This window comes from Anolis sagrei, chromosome X (genome assembly GCF_037176765.1).
Source record: "Anolis sagrei isolate rAnoSag1 chromosome X, rAnoSag1.mat, whole genome shotgun sequence".
In the NCBI taxonomy this organism is placed as follows: domain Eukaryota; kingdom Metazoa; phylum Chordata; class Lepidosauria; order Squamata; family Dactyloidae; genus Anolis; species Anolis sagrei.
In genome coordinates, this window is record NC_090034.1 from 59,797,017 (window position 1) to 59,813,158 (window position 16,142).

Sequence of the window (16,142 nt, forward strand, 5' to 3'; positions counted from 1 at the left end):
ACTCTACACGAAGACTCAAGATGCCCAAATGTGAACACTGGTGGAGTTTGGGGGAAATAGAATCTTGACATTTGGGAGTTGTAGTTGCTGGGATTTGTAGTTCACCTACAATCACAGAACATTCTGAACCCCACCAATGATAGAATTGAGCCAAATCTCCCACACAGAACCCCCATGTGGGCCACAGCAACACGTGGCAGGGGACAGATAGTAATAATAATGACAATGCTGATGATGATGCTGGTTTTGCCCTACATAGCCCTCCTCTTACTTGTCCTTTGGGGCACCTGTGCAGGGCTTCTGTGCCACGTCTTCCTTCTCGGCTGTGTCTCTTGCAGGTGCGCTGGAGCTCTCCCGCAGCAGCCCCGTGGCCTCCTGGGCTTGCGCCATGCTCTACTGCTTTGGCAGCTACATCCTGGCCGACCTGCTCCTGGGGGGAGCCCCCCTTGACTGCTTCAGCAACAACGGCAGCATCCTCCTGGCCACCGCCGTCTGGTGAGAAACACACACACAATCTTTTCATTCATCTCAAAAACAAAAACAGGCTGATCCCTATCGAAAGCCACGGTCGGACGGAGGAGGAGGAGGAGGGCAAACAGTCCTGCGTGACCACTTTTAGCTCCGAGGCATCCTTTGGGAGCAAGTGTCAGAAAGGACCACGCAAAGGCCATCTTGCCCAAACTTCAATCAGGCAGGAGGACACAATCTGATCCCTCCTGACAGAGGGCTGTCCTGCCGCATAGACATTAGAAGGTTCATGGATAGACAAAAGAGGGCTATCGAATCCTAGAGTTGGAAGGGGACCCTAAGGGCCATCCAATGCAGGTGGAAATACACCATTCGATCCCTCCCGACAGAGGGCCACTGTGCCACATATTTATTTATTTATTTAGTATATTTCTATACCGCCCCTCTCAGCCTTTCGGCGACTCGGCAAAGATTCAATGCCACTAAGGACACAGATTACAATATACAATATAAAACATCAGCAACAATAAAATCAAACATTGTAATGAGACATACTTCAATCGATATTTATTAAAACAATGTCCACTTCCGTCATATACTGTATATACTCGAGTATAAGCCTAGTTTTTCAGCCCCTTTTTTAGGCTGAAAAAGCCCCCCTCTGCTTATAATCGAGTCAATGTTATTTATTATTTTACTCTGCAATTAGTATTATTTTTATTAGATTTATTATTATTATTACACTTACATTATTTTACTCTATTATTTTTATTACATTTATTATTTTACTCTATTTATTATTATTAACATACTCTATTGTTACTGTTATTATAGTTATTATTTTTCTCTATTGCTACATTTATTATTTTACTCTACTTCGTATTGTTATTATATTTATTATTTTACTCTATTATTGATATTTTTTTATTACAATTATATTTTACTCTATTTATTATTATTATACTCTATTGTTACTGTTATTTTAGCTATTATTTTTCTCTATTACTACATTTATTGTTTTACTCTACTTAGTATTGTTATTATATTTATTATTTTACTCGATTATTGTTATCTTTATTATTACATTTATTATTTTACTCTATTGGAAGGATACGTAAGCACATTTGCATTGAAGAAGGTTAGAATGATGGTTTAATCAGAATTGGAAAGTATTATTTTATATTAGAGCTTTATGTAAATATTAAAAACGTTTTACCTACTGATGCCTCAATTAATGTAATTTTATTGGTATCTATTTTTATTTTGAAATTTGCCATTCGCGGCTGCATTTCCCACCCTCGGCTTATACTCGAGTCAATACATTTTCCTAGTTTTTTTAAAATTTATTTATTTATTTACTTTGCTTATATACCGCTGTTCTCAGCCCGAAGGCGACTCACAGCGGTTTACACCCAATAAAAACAGCAATAATTCAATGCACATATAACAACTGACCACTTAACACATTATCCACTTAATAAACAACAAGCAATTACACTAAACAATTATTACAATAACCAATCCAATCGTCTCATCATCAAAGCGTAGCCCAGGTTCGTCGTCCATTGTTCCATTCCTATGTTCAATTACCAATATTGCACTAGATTACTCGAACGCCTGCACAAACATCCAGGTCTTCAACTTTTTTCGGAATGCTATGAGAGATGGTGCCAGCCTAATGTCCGTAGGAAGGGCGTTCCACAGCCGAGGAGCCACCACCGAGAAGGCCCTATCTCTCGTCCCCGCCAGCCGTGCTTGAGAAGCAGGCGGGATCGAGAGCAGGGCCTCCCCGGAAGATCTCAAAGTCCTGGTGGGTTCATAGGCCGAGATGCGGTCAGATAGGTATCTTGGGCCGGAACTGTTTAGGGCTTTATAGGCCAGCGCCAACACCTTGAATTGAGCCCGGTAGCAGATCGGCAGCCAATGGAGCTGGCGCAACAGGGGGGTCGTATGCTCCCTGCGCTCCGCTCCTGTTAGAATCATGGCTGCCGCACGTTGGACTAATTGAAGCTTCTGGGCCGTCTTCAAGGGCAACCCCACGTAGAGAGCGTTGCAGTAGTCTAGGCGGGATGTGACCAGAGCATGGACTACCGTGGCCAAGTCAGACTTCCCAAGGTACGGGCGCAGCTGGCGCACGAGCTTTAGCTGTGCAAACGCTCCCCTGGTCACCGCTGAGGTCAAATTAGGTGTCGCGGCTTATATTCGGGTCGGCTTATACTCGAGTATATAGGTAGTTTTCTGTTATTATATCCGTTACTCTGTATTCTCAAATGCTTGCTCAAATAGCCATGTCTTAAGATTCTTCCGTAATGATATGAGCAAGGAAGCCGATCTAATCTCCCTAGGAAGGGCGTTCCATAGCCGAGGGGCCACCACTGAGAAGGCCCTGTCTCTCGTTCCCGCCAACCGTACTTGTGATGATGGCGGGACCGAGAGCAGGGCCTCTCCAGTTGATCTTAAAGTCCTCGCAGGTTCATAAGGGGAGATTCGTTCAGACAGGTAGGTTGGGCCAGAACCGTTTAGGGCTTTATAGGCTAAAGCCAGCATTTTGAATTGTGCACAGACTTTAGAAGGTTCATGGATAGACATAAGGGGGCTATGGAATCCTAGAGTTGGAAGACTACCCTAAGGTCCATCCAAACCAGACAGAAATACACCATCCGATCCCTCCTGACAGAGGGCCACCCTGCCACATAGACGTTGGAAGGTACATGGATAGACATGAGAGGTCTGGAAGGGACCCTCAAGGGCCACCCAGTCCATCCTCCTTCCATAGACATAGATATAAAGAGCTGAACCATTCTCTTTCTATGATTGTTCAATTAAAATAATATTTGAATGAAGGCTAGTACTGTTCCCAGAGGATGGGTTGCGGGGTGTAAATCGATAAACACAAGTGGGAGATAAAGGTGGAATAGGCAAGGATAAGAACACTCCATAGACACACTCCAATCTCTCCCGACAGATGGCCATCAGCCTCATTATTATTTGTATATTATTATTATTATTATTATTATTATTATTATTATTATTATCTTTATTTATACCCGCTAACATCTCCCAAAGGACTCGGTGCGGCTTACAAAAGGCCAAGGCAAAACAATAAATATTAAGGATAACAACACTCCATAGACACACTCCAATCTCTCCCGACAGATGGCCATCAGCCTCATTATTATTTGTCTATTATTATTTGTATATTATTATTATTATTATTATTAACTTTATTTATACCCCGCTAACATCTCTCGAAGGACTCGGTGTGGCTTACAAAAGGCCAAGGCCCTCAATAAAACAACAGCATAACAATACAACAATAAAACTGATAAAGCAAAACAATAAACATTAAAGCAGTAACAATAAACATTAGAACAATAACACAATGACGCATTTAAAACTAAGGCCGAATAAAATATGAATAATAAATATGAATAAATAAAAGAAGTAAATAAATAAAATATAGATTAAATAAATGTTAGTTGTGTGTGATTTGTTTAATCAGATGAATAAAATATGATTAATTAATATGAATAAATATGAATGAATAAATCAAGTAATAAAATAATAAATAAATAAAATAATAGATAAAATAAATGCTAGTTTTGTGTGATTTGTACGTGAATAAAATATGAATAAGTGAAACAGATAAATATGAATAGAATAAATATAAATAGATTACATAAATATAAAATAAGTAATAAATAATAGATAAAAGATAATAAAATAAATATAAATATATTTATTTATTATTTATTTACAACATTTATATGCTGCCCTTCTCACTCCGAAGGGGACTCAGAGTGGCTTACAAGTTATATGTAAGTAAAATATATTATATTATTAGTACCAAATATTAGTACCAAACATTCCCACAATATTAGTACCAAACATTCCCATATTGTACTATACTACTATATAAAAATATATTGTAATATACCACTATAAAGTCGTATTTCTCCATGAACCTTCTAATGTCTATTAGAAGGTTCATGGAGAAATACGGATTTAGATTCAAAGGACCCTAGAGTTGGGAGGGACCCCCTCAAAGGCCACCCAGTCTAACCTCTTTCTGCCAGGCAGGAGGACGCCACCCGATCCCTCCCACCAGAGGGCCAGGCATCCTCCAGAGAAGGGTGTGTGCCTGGCTCGCATGCTGACCCTGCCTTGCCTTGCCTTGCAGGTACCTGACCTTCTTCTGCCCACTGAACCTCTTCTACAAATGCGTCAGCTTCCTGCCCATCAAGCTGGTCTTCGTGGCCATGAAGGAGGTGGTGCGGGTGCGCAAGATTGCCGCCGGCGTCCACCATGCCCACCACGCCTACCACCACGGATGGGTCGTCATGGTCATAATCGGCTTTGTCAAAGGTGCCCGCCGTTGGATCTCATGCGCCACCCCGTGATCTTTTCTTTTTTTGAACTTTTAAAATTATTCATATTTTATTTATTATATTACTATTTATTATACTTTTATTTTATTTATTACTTATTTTAGTATTAAATTATTTATAATAATATAGTGGTATATGGGAACGTTTGGTACTAATATTGTGCTATGTTAATAATATAATATATTGTATTTACATATAACTTGTAAGCCACTCTGAGTCCCCTTCGGAGTGAGAAGGGCAGCATATAAATGTTGTAAATAAATAATAAATATATTAGGTTCTTGTGGGTTTTTCCGGGCTATAGGGCCATGTTCTAGAGGCATTTCTCCTGACGTTTCGCCTGCATCTATGGCAAACATCCTCAGAGGTAGTGAGGTCTGTTGGAAGTAGGAAAAATGGGTTTATATATCTGTGGAATGACCAGGGTGAGACAAAGAACTTTTGTCTGCTGGGGCTAGGTGTGAATGTTTCAACTGATCACCTTGATTAGCATTCAATGGCTTGGAAGTGCCTGGGGGGAATCTTTTGTTGAGAGTGATTTTATGTGCCTGTTTGTTTCCCCTCTGTTGTTTTGCTGTTGTAATTTTTGAGTTTTTTAATACTGGTAGCCAGATTTTGTTCATTTTCATGGTTTCTTCCTTTCTGTTGAAATTGTCCACATGCTTGTGGATTTCAGTGGCTTCTCTTTGTAGTCTGACATGGTGGTTGTGAGAGTGGTCCAGCACTTCTGTGTTCTCAAATAATATGCTGTGTCCAGGTTGTATTAAAAAACTCAAAAATTACAACAGCAAAACAACAGAGGGTAAACACAAGTACAGTTGGCGGGAATGAGAGACAGGGCCTTCTCAGTGGTGGCCCCTCGGCTATGGAACGCCCTTCCTAGGGAGATTAGATCGGCTTCCTCGCTCCTATCATTCCGGAAGAATCTTAAGATTTGAGCGGGCATTTGAGAATACAGAGTAACGGATATAATAACGGAATAACTACCGTATATACTCGAGTATAAGCCGACCCGAATATAAGCCGAGACACCTAATTTGACCTCAAAAAACTAGGAAAATGTATTGACTCGAGTATAAGCCGAGGGTGGAAAATGCAGCCGCGAATGGCAAATTTCAAAATAAAAATGGATACCAATAAAATTACATTAATTGAGGCATCAGTAGGTAAAATGTTTTTAATATTTACATAAAGCTCTAATATAAAATAATACTTTCCAATTCTGATTAAACCATCATTCTAACCTTCTTCAATGCAAATGTGCTTACGTATCCTTCCAATAGAGTAAAACAATAAATGTAATAATAAAGATAACAATAGAGTAAAATAATAAATATTATAACAATACGAAGTAGAGTAAAACAATAAATGTAATAATTGAGAAAAATAATAACTAAAATAACAGTAACAATAGAGTATAATAATAATAAATAGAGTAAAATAATAAATGTAATAATAAAATCAATAATAGAGTAAAATAATAAATATAACTCACTAGAGGAAGCATATCAATTAGTTTAGGGACTGCTTGGCTATCTGTCAGGAGAGTTTTGATGGTGCCCTTCTGCCTTGAAGGTAATGGGACTAGATGGCCCTTGGGAGTCCCCTCCAACTCACTAGGGGAAGCATATCAATTAGTTTAGAGACTGCTTTGCCATCTCTCAGGAGAGTTTTGATGGTGCCTTTCTGCCTGGAAGAAAGTGGTAGGACTAGATGGCCTTCGAACCATCTTTCTATCGCTTACACATGCCTAACGTACAGTATGTGCTTCCTGTCCCCGCAGGGTCCGGCGTGGCCTTAATGTCCAACTTTGAGCAGCTTCTACGCGGCGTTTGGAAGCCGGAGACCAATGAGCTCCTCCATATGACCTTGTGAGTTTTTTTCCTCCTTTTGGGGGGCAACATGAGGCCATCCAAACCATTTTGGGTCTCAGTCCTCTATGGACCTAAGAGGCCATTGCCTATGAGTAACATTGCCCAGCCCAGTTTGTCAATGGGATGGGAGGAACACAGCCTCTTAGAGTTGGGAAGGGACCTCCAAAGGCCATCTAGCCCACCCTGCCCTCATCTCTCTCTTTCTCTCTCTCTCTCTCCCTGTTTCTGCAGCCCTTCCAAAGCCAGCCTCTACGGCGCCCTGCTCTTTACCCTCCAACAGACCCACTGGTTGCCCGTCTCCAAGCCCACCCTCCTCTTCTCCTTCACCCTCTTCATGATGGTCTGCAAGGTGAGCAATGGGCGGAGCCCGCAAGAAGGCAGAAGAAAGGGGGTTGGACTGCATGGCCTTTGGGGGTGTCTTCCAACTATTATGATCAACATCATTATTATTAATGTTGAGGCTGGATCGCCATCTGTCAGAGGTGATTTGATTGTGCTCTTCCTGCATGAAGGCAGAAGAAAAGAGGTTGGCTTTGATGACCTTTAAAGGTCTCTGCCAACTCTATTGTTGTTGTTGTTATGATTATTCAAGAGTCTGATGGCCTTTGGGGGGAGGGGGGTCTCTTCCAATTCTATTATTATTATTATTATTATTATTATTATTATTCAGAGATTAGATGGCCCTTGCGAGTCTTCCAACTCGATCATCATCATTAAAATTAATTGAGTCTGATGGCCTTTGGGGGGGTCTCTTCCAATTCTATTATTATTATTATTAATAATAATAATAATAATAATAATATTCAGAGATTGGATGGCCCATTCAGGTCTTCCAACTCTATCATCATCATCATCATCATTAAAATTAATTGAGGTTGGATGGCCATCTGTAGAGGGGTCTCTTCCAATTCTATTATTATTATTATTATTATTATTATTATTATTATTCAGAGATTGGATGGCCCATGCGGGTCTTCCAACTCTATCATCATTATCATTAAAATTAATTGAGTCTGATGGCCTTTGGGGGATGGGAGTCTCTTCCAATTCTATTATTATTATTATTATTATTATTATTATTCAGAGATTGGATGGCCCATGCGGGTCTTCCAACTCTAGCATCGTCATCATTAAAATTAATTGAGTCTGATGGCCTTTGGGGGATGGGAGTCTCTTCCAATTCTATTATTATTATTATTATTATTATTCAGAGATTGGATGGCCCATGCGGGTCTTCCAACTCTGGCATCATCATCATTAAAATTAATTGTGGCTGATGGCCTTTGGGGGATGGGAGTCTCTTCCAATTCTATTATTATTATTATTATGCAGAGATTGGATGGCCCATGCGGGTCTTCCAACTCTGGCATCATCATCATTAAAATTAATTGTGGCTGATGGCCTTTGGGGGATGGGAGTCTCTTCCAATTCTATTATTATTATTATTATTCAGAGATTGGATGGCCCATGCGGGTCTTCCAACTCTGGCATCATCATCATTAAAATTAATTGTGGCTGATGGCCTTTGGGGGATGGGAGTCTCTTCCAATTCTATTATTATTATTATTATTATTATTCAGAGATTGGATGGCCCATGCGGGTCTTCCAACTCTGGCATCATCATCATTAAAATTAATTGTGGCTGATGGCCTTTGGGGGATGGGAGTCTCTTCCAATTCTATTATTATTATTATTATGCAGAGATTGGATGGCCCATGCGGGTCTTCCAACTCTGGCATCATCATCATTAAAATTAATTGTGGCTGATGGCCTTTGGGGGATGGGAGTCTCTTCCAATTCTATTATTATTATTATTATTCAGAGATTGGATGGCCCATGCGGGTCTTCCAACTCTGGCATCATCATCATTAAAATTAATTGTGGCTGATGGCCTTTGGGGGGTCTCTTTCAATATTATTATTATTATTATTATTCAGAGATTGGATGGCCCATGCGGGTCTTCCAACTCTAGTATCATCATCATTAAAATTAATTGAGTCTGATGGCCTTTGGGGGATGAGAGTCTCTTCCAATTCTATTATTATTATTATTATTATTATTATTATGCAGAGATTGGATGGCCCATGCGGGTCTTCCAACTCTAGCATCATCATCATTAAAATTAATTGAGTCTGATGGCGTTTGGGGGATGGGAGTCTCTTCCAATTCTATTATTATTATTATTATTATTATTATGCAGAGATTGGATGGCCCATGCGGGTCTTCCAACTCTAGCATCATCATCATTAAAATTAATTGAGTCTGATGGCCTTTGGGGGATGGGAGTCTCTTCCAATTCTATTATTATTATTATTATTATTATTATGCAGAGATTGGATGGCCCATGCGGGTCTTCCAACTCTAGCATCATCATCATTAAAATTAATTGAGTCTGATGGCCTTTGGGGGATGGGAGTCTCTTCCAATTCTATTATTATTATTATTATTATTATTATTATGCAGAGATTGGATGGCCCATGCGGGTCTTCCAACTCTATCATCATCATTAAAATTAATTGAGGCTAGATGGCCTTTGGGGGGTCTCTTCCAATTCTATTATTATTATTATTATTATTATTATTATTATTATTATTATTCAGAGATTGGATGGCCCATGCGGGTCTTCCAACTCTATCATCATCATCATTAAAATTAATTGAGGCTAGATGGCTATCTGTAGGGGGCCTTTGAATGTGATTTTCCTGTGTGAAGGCAGGGTTGGACTAGATGACCCTTGGGGTCTCTACCAACTCTATTATTGTTGTTGTTATAGTAGCTTCTTGTGTGAGGGAATTGGCCGTCTGCAAGGACGTTGCCCAGGGGACGCCTGATGTTTTTGATGTTTTACCATCCTTGTGGGAGGCTTCTCTCATGTCCCTGCATGGGGAGCTCATCTGTGCTTTCCCCAGATTTGAACCTCCGACCTATCAGTCTCAAGTTGTTCCTGACATGAAAATTATTATTATTATTATTATTATTATTATTATTATTATTATTCAGAGGTTGGATGGCCCATGTGGTCTCTTCCAACTGTCGTCATCATCATCAATATTGAAGCTGGATGGCCATCTGTCAGGAGGGCTTTGATTGTGCTTTTCCTGCATGAAGGCAGAAGGGGGCAGAACTAGATGGTCCTTGGGGTCTCTTCCAACTCTATTATTATTATTATTACTAGCCATCCCCTGCCACGCGTTGCTGTGGCCCACATGGGGGTTCTGTGTGGGACGTTTGGTCCAATTCTATCGTTGGTGGGGTTTGGAATGCTCTGTGATTGTAGGTGAACTATAAATCCCAGCAACTACAACTCCCAAATGTCAAGATTCTATTTCCCCCAAACTCCACCAGTGTTCACGTTTGGGCATATTGAGTATTCGTGTAGAGTTTGGTCCAGATTCATCATTGTTTGAGTCCACAGTGATCTCTGAATGTAGGTGAACTAGAACTCCAAAACCAAAGGACACTGCCCACCAAACCCTTCCAGTATTTTCTGTTGTTCATGGGAGATCTGTGTGTCAAGTTTGGTTCAATTCCATCGTTGGTGGGGTTCAGAATGCTCTTTGATTGTAGGTGAACTATAAATCCCAGCAACTACAACTCCCAAATGACAAAATCAATTTTTTTTGAGTGAAGGACATACATTGGGTTGTTAGGTGTCTTGTGTCCAAATTTGGTGTCAATTCGTCCGATGGTTTTTGAGTTCTGTTAATCCTACAAACGAACATTACATTTTTATTTATATAGATTATTATTATTATTATTATTATTATTATTATTATTATTATTCAGAGGTTGGATGGCCCATGTGGTCTCTTCCAACTGGCATCATCATCATCATCATCAATATTGAAGCTGGATGGCCATCTGTCAGGAGGGCTTTGATTGTGCTTTTCCTGCATGAAGGCAGAAGGGGGCAGAACTAGATGGACCTTGGGGTCTCTTCCAACTCTATTACTATTATTATTATTATTATTATTATTATTATTATTATTCAGAGGTTGGATGGCCCATGTGGTTTCTTCCAACTGTCATCATCATCATCAGTAGCTGGATGGCTATCTGTCAGGAGGGCTTTGATTATGCTTTTCCTGCATGAAGGCAGAAGGGGGCAGAACTAGATGGTCCTTGGGGTCTCTTCCTACTCTATTATTATTATTATTATTATTATTATTATTATTATTATTATTATTATTATTCAGAGGTTGGATGGCCCATGTGGTCTCTTCCAACTGGCATCATCATCATCAATATTGAAGCTGGATGGCCATCTGTCAGGAGGGCTTTGATTGTGCTTTTCCTGCATGAAGGCAGAAGGGGGCAGAACAAGATGGTCCTTGGGGTCTCTTCCAACTCTATTATTATTATTATTATTTTATTATTATTATTATTATTATTATTATTATTATTATTATTATTATTCAGAGGTTGGATGGCCCATGTGGTCTCTTCCAACTCTGTCATCATCATCATCATCAATATTGAAGCTGGATGGCCATCTGTCAGGAGGGCTTTGATTGTGCTTTTCCTGCATGAAGGCAGAAGGGGGCAGAACTAGATGGTCCTTGGGGTCTCTTCCAACTCTATTATTATTATTATTTTATTATTACTACTACTACTATTATTATTATTCTTATTATTATTATTATTCAGAGGTTGGATGGCCCATGTGGTCTCTTCCAACTGTCATCATCATCATCAGTAGCTGGATGGCTATCTGTCAGGAGGGCTTTGATTATGCTTTTCCTGCATGAAGGCAGAAGGGGGCAGAACTAGATGGTCCTTGGGGTCTCTTCCTACTCTATTATTATTATTATTATTATTATTATTATTATTATTCAGAGGTTGGATGGCCCATGTGGTCTCTTCCAACTGGCATCATCATCATCAATATTGAAGCTGGATGGCCATCTGTCAGGAGGGCTTTGATTGTGCTTTTCCTGCATGAAGGCAGAAGGGGGCAGAACAAGATGGTCCTTGGGGTCTCTTCCAACTCTATTATTATTATTATTATTTTATTATTATTATTATTATTATTATTCAGAGGTTGGATGGCCCATGTGGTCTCTTCCAACTCTGTCATCATCATCATCAATATTGAAGCTGGATGGCCATCTGTCAGGAGGGCTTTGATTGTGCTTTTCCTGCATGAAGGCAGAAGGGGGCAGAACTAGATGGTCCTTGGGGTCTCTTCCAACTCTATTATTATTATTATTTTATTATTACTACTACTACTATTATTATTATTCTTATTATTATTATTATTCAGAGGTTGGATGGCCCATGTGGTCTCTTCCAACTGTCATCATCATCATCAGTAGCTGGATGGCTATCTGTCAGGAGGGCTTTGATTATGCTTTTCCTGCATGAAGGCAGAAGGGGGCAGAACTAGATGGTCCTTGGGGTCTCTTCCTACTCTATTATTATTATTATTATTATTATTATTATTATTATTATTATTCAGAGGTTGGATGGCCCATGTGGACTCTTCTAACTGTCGTCATCATCATCAATATTGAAGCTGGATGGCCATTATTATTATTATTATTATTCAGAGGTTGGATGGCCCATGTGGTCTCTTCCAACTGTCGTCATCATCATCAATATTGAAGCTGGATGGCCATCTGTCAGGAGGGCTTTGATTGTGCTTTTCCTGCATGAAGGCAGAAGGGGGCAGAACTAGATGGACCTTGGGGTCTCTTCCAACTCTATTATTATTATTATTACTAGCCATCCCCTGCCACGCGTTGCTGTGGCCCACATGGGGGTTCTGTGTGGGACGTTTGGCCCAATTCTATCGTTGGTGGGGTTTGGAATGCTCTGTGATTGTAGGTGAACTATAAATCCCAGCAACTACAACTCCCAAATGTCAAGATTCTATTTCCCCCAAACTCCACCAGTGTTCACGTTTGGGCATATTGAGTATTCGTGTAGAGTTTGGTCCAGATTCATCATTGTTTGAGTCCACAGTGATCTCTGAATGTAGGTGAACTAGAACTCCAAAACCAAAGGACACTGCCCACCAAACCCTTCCAGTATTTTCTGTTGTTCATGGGAGATCTGTGTGTCAAGTTTGGTTCAATTCCATCGTTGGTGGGGTTCAGAATGCTCTTTGATTGTAGGTGAACTATAAATCCCAGCAACTACAACTCCCAAATGACAAAATCAATTTTTTTTGAGTGAAGGACATACATTGGGTTGTTAGGTGTCTTGTGTCCAAATTTGGTGTCAATTCGTCCGATGGTTTTTGAGTTCTGTTAATCCTACAAACGAACATTACATTTTTATTTATATAGATTATTATTATTATTATTATTATTATTATTATTATTATTATTCAGAGGTTGGATGGCCCATGTGGTCTCTTCCAACTGGCATCATCATCATCATCATCAATATTGAAGCTGGATGGCCATCTGTCAGGAGGGCTTTGATTGTGCTTTTCCTGCATGAAGGCAGAAGGGGGCAGAACTAGATGGACCTTGGGGTTTCTTCCAACTCTATTATTATTATTATTATTATTATTATTATTATTATTCAGAGGTTGGATGGCCCATGTGGTCTCTTCCAACTGTCATCATCATCATCAGTAGCTGGATGGCTATCTGTCAGGAGGGCTTTGATTATGCTTTTCCTGCATGAAGGCAGAAGGGGGCAGAACTAGATGGTCCTTGGGGTCTCTTCCTACTCTATTATTATTATTATTATTATTATTATTATTATTATTATTATTCAGAGGTTGGATGGCCCATGTGGTCTCTTCCAACTGGCATCATCATCATCAATATTGAAGCTGGATGGCCATCTGTCAGGAGGGCTTTGATTGTGCTTTTCCTGCATGAAGGCAGAAGGGGGCAGAACAAGATGGTCCTTGGGGTCTCTTCCAACTCTATTATTATTATTATATTATTATTATTATTATTATTATTATTATTATTATTATTATTATTATTATTCAGAGGTTGGATGGCCCATGTGGTCTCTTCCAACTCTGTCATCATCATCATCATCAATATTGAAGCTGGATGGCCATCTGTCAGGAGGGCTTTGATTGTGCTTTTCCTGCATGAAGGCAGAAGGGGGCAGAACTAGATGGTCCTTGGGGTCTCTTCCAACTCTATTATTATTATTATTTTATTATTACTACTACTACTACTATTATTATTATTATTCTTATTATTATTATTCAGAGGTTGGATGGCCCATGTGGTCTCTTCCAACTGTCATCATCATCATCAGTAGCTGGATGGCTATCTGTCAGGAGGGCTTTGATTATGCTTTTCCTGCATGAAGGCAGAAGGGGGCAGAACTAGATGGTCCTTGGGGTCTCTTCCTACTCTATTATTATTATTATTATTATTATTATTATTATTATTATTATTATTCAGAGGTTGGATGGCCCATGTGGACTCTTCTAACTGTCGTCATCATCATCAATATTGAAGCTGGATGGCCATTATTATTATTATTATTATTATTATTATTATTATTATTCAGAGGTTGGATGGCCGCTCTTGATATCTTTGCCCTTTCTTGCATCATTCGAAGTCTGGCCTGATACTGTTTGGAGGTTTTTTTATGCCGTTCTGGCCACCTTCCCTGCCTGGCAGGAGGAGGTTGGACTAGATGCCCTTTGCTGGGCTTACGACAGGGATTTTCTTTTCTTGCAGGTCTTCATGACGGCCACACACTCGCATGGCTCCCCATTTGCCCTGGTGGAAGGCGCCCTCTGCTCCATCCTCTTTGGCTCGGCGACCCCCTCCCACGAAGACCCCCACCAGCACCACCATGAGCCCAGTCAGCATGCCCAGCACGAGCCACCAGCCAAGTCCCGGGAGGAGCTGAACGAGGGCACCCGCAAGCGCAAGGCCAAGAAGGCCGAATGAGGAAGGCCCTTTGCCCAGGAAGACCCCCCTCCAAAAAAAGCAAAAAACACCCATCCCTGGATGGGGCTATGACTCCTCACCTTGTATGGAAATGAGATGCCCAAAGAGCCCTCTTTATTATTATTATTATTATTATTATTATTATTATTGGATGCTCTTGAAATGAGATACTCAAAGAGCCTCCCTTATTATTATTTAATATAATAATAATAATAATAATAATAATAATAATAATAACTCTCCTGGAACAGAGAAGTAGAGATTTCTGCTTCTATGGAGGTTTTGAAGCAGAGTGATGGCCATCTGTCGGGAGGGATTGGATGGTGTTTTCCCTTGAGGTCTCCCCTGACTTTTATGATACATCTATCACTTCTCTCTCTGGAATTCTATTGATCATGTCTATGGCCATCTGTTGGGAGGGCTCGGATGGGTTCTCCTTGCCTGGCTGGTTAACCCTGAGGGTGCCCCCCAACTCTGAGGGTGGCCCCCGAATCTGAGGGTGGCCCCTGGCCATCTGTCAGGGGTGCTTTGAATGCGATTTTCCTGCTTCTTGGCAGAAAGGGGTTGGACTGGATGGCCCACGAGGTCTCTTCCAACTCAATAATTCAAGGGTTTCTGAGCATGCCCAGAGTGCCCAGATGCTCTGAGACCCAACAATAGCCACTGGAGGGAGGGGGCTTCCAACTACTGACCGCCTATTTATTTATATTTATAGCCCCCTCCCCACTTCTGCCTCGCTCCAACCCCGATCCTCAGGCAAAACTGTGATTCCCAAAATAATAAAGGCATCTGGGGAAACTTTCCTCTTGTGTTGGATTTTGCATTCTTTTTTCCTTTGGTGGGGAGGGGTCTAGATGTCCCTCTGTCAGGAGGGATCAGATGGTGTCCTCCTTGAGTAGGCAATGCTGAATGGCGAAAACGAACAACATGAATTTCAACGAGGACAAATGTAAGATACGACACAGATTTAGGCAGAAAAGATGAAATGCAAAGAGACAGGTTGGGTGATGCCTGGCTCAACAACAGAGATACAGGTGAGAAAGATCTTGGAATCTTTGTGGGGAACAAGCTGAACATGAGCCAAGGGTGAGATGCAGCAGCTCAAAAAATCCAGTGGGAAACTAGGTTGCATCCAAAGGAGGCTTGTGCCCAGATCGAGGGAAGCCCTGGTGCTGCTCCATTCCACTTTGGTCAGACCTCTTTACCTGGAACCACACTGTGTCCGATTCTGGGCAAACCAGTTTAAAAGAGATATTGATTCTCATCCTGAAGGTGCTCTGACCTACAAGAAGCACTGTCTGAACATCAAGCAAAAAGTGGGTGCTAGAAACAACGCAGATCTGCTCACAGCAGAGACCTGGGCCTCCATTGTGAGCAGCGGGTCCAATAAGACACCAAGGCTTTTTACAGAAGATGACGGACGTAGTGTCTCGCCATCCAGGGTAGGCAGCTGGATCTCCCTCCCACCCGGACGGCCCAGCCAAAGGATCTCTGTCTTCGCTGGATTCACCCTCAACCTGCTGGCATGCAAC

At 40.8% G+C, this 16,142-nt stretch overlaps 1 protein-coding gene across 1 annotated transcript in view; it reads left to right on the plus strand.

Annotated features, from left to right (window-relative positions):
- TMEM38A (transmembrane protein 38A) overlaps positions 1-15,413 on the plus strand; it is a 28,430-nt gene extending 13,017 nt beyond the window's left edge. Inside the window, exons 2-6 of the mRNA XM_060784820.2 lie at positions 339-495; positions 4,649-4,833; positions 6,640-6,727; positions 6,962-7,079; positions 14,395-15,413. Coding sequence (XP_060640803.2) covers positions 339-495; positions 4,649-4,833; positions 6,640-6,727; positions 6,962-7,079; positions 14,395-14,610 — 764 coding nt within the window. The 3' untranslated portion in view covers positions 14,611-15,413. The remainder of the gene's footprint in view (positions 1-338; positions 496-4,648; positions 4,834-6,639; positions 6,728-6,961; positions 7,080-14,394) is intronic.
- Positions 15,414-16,142: the final 729 nt, after the last annotated feature.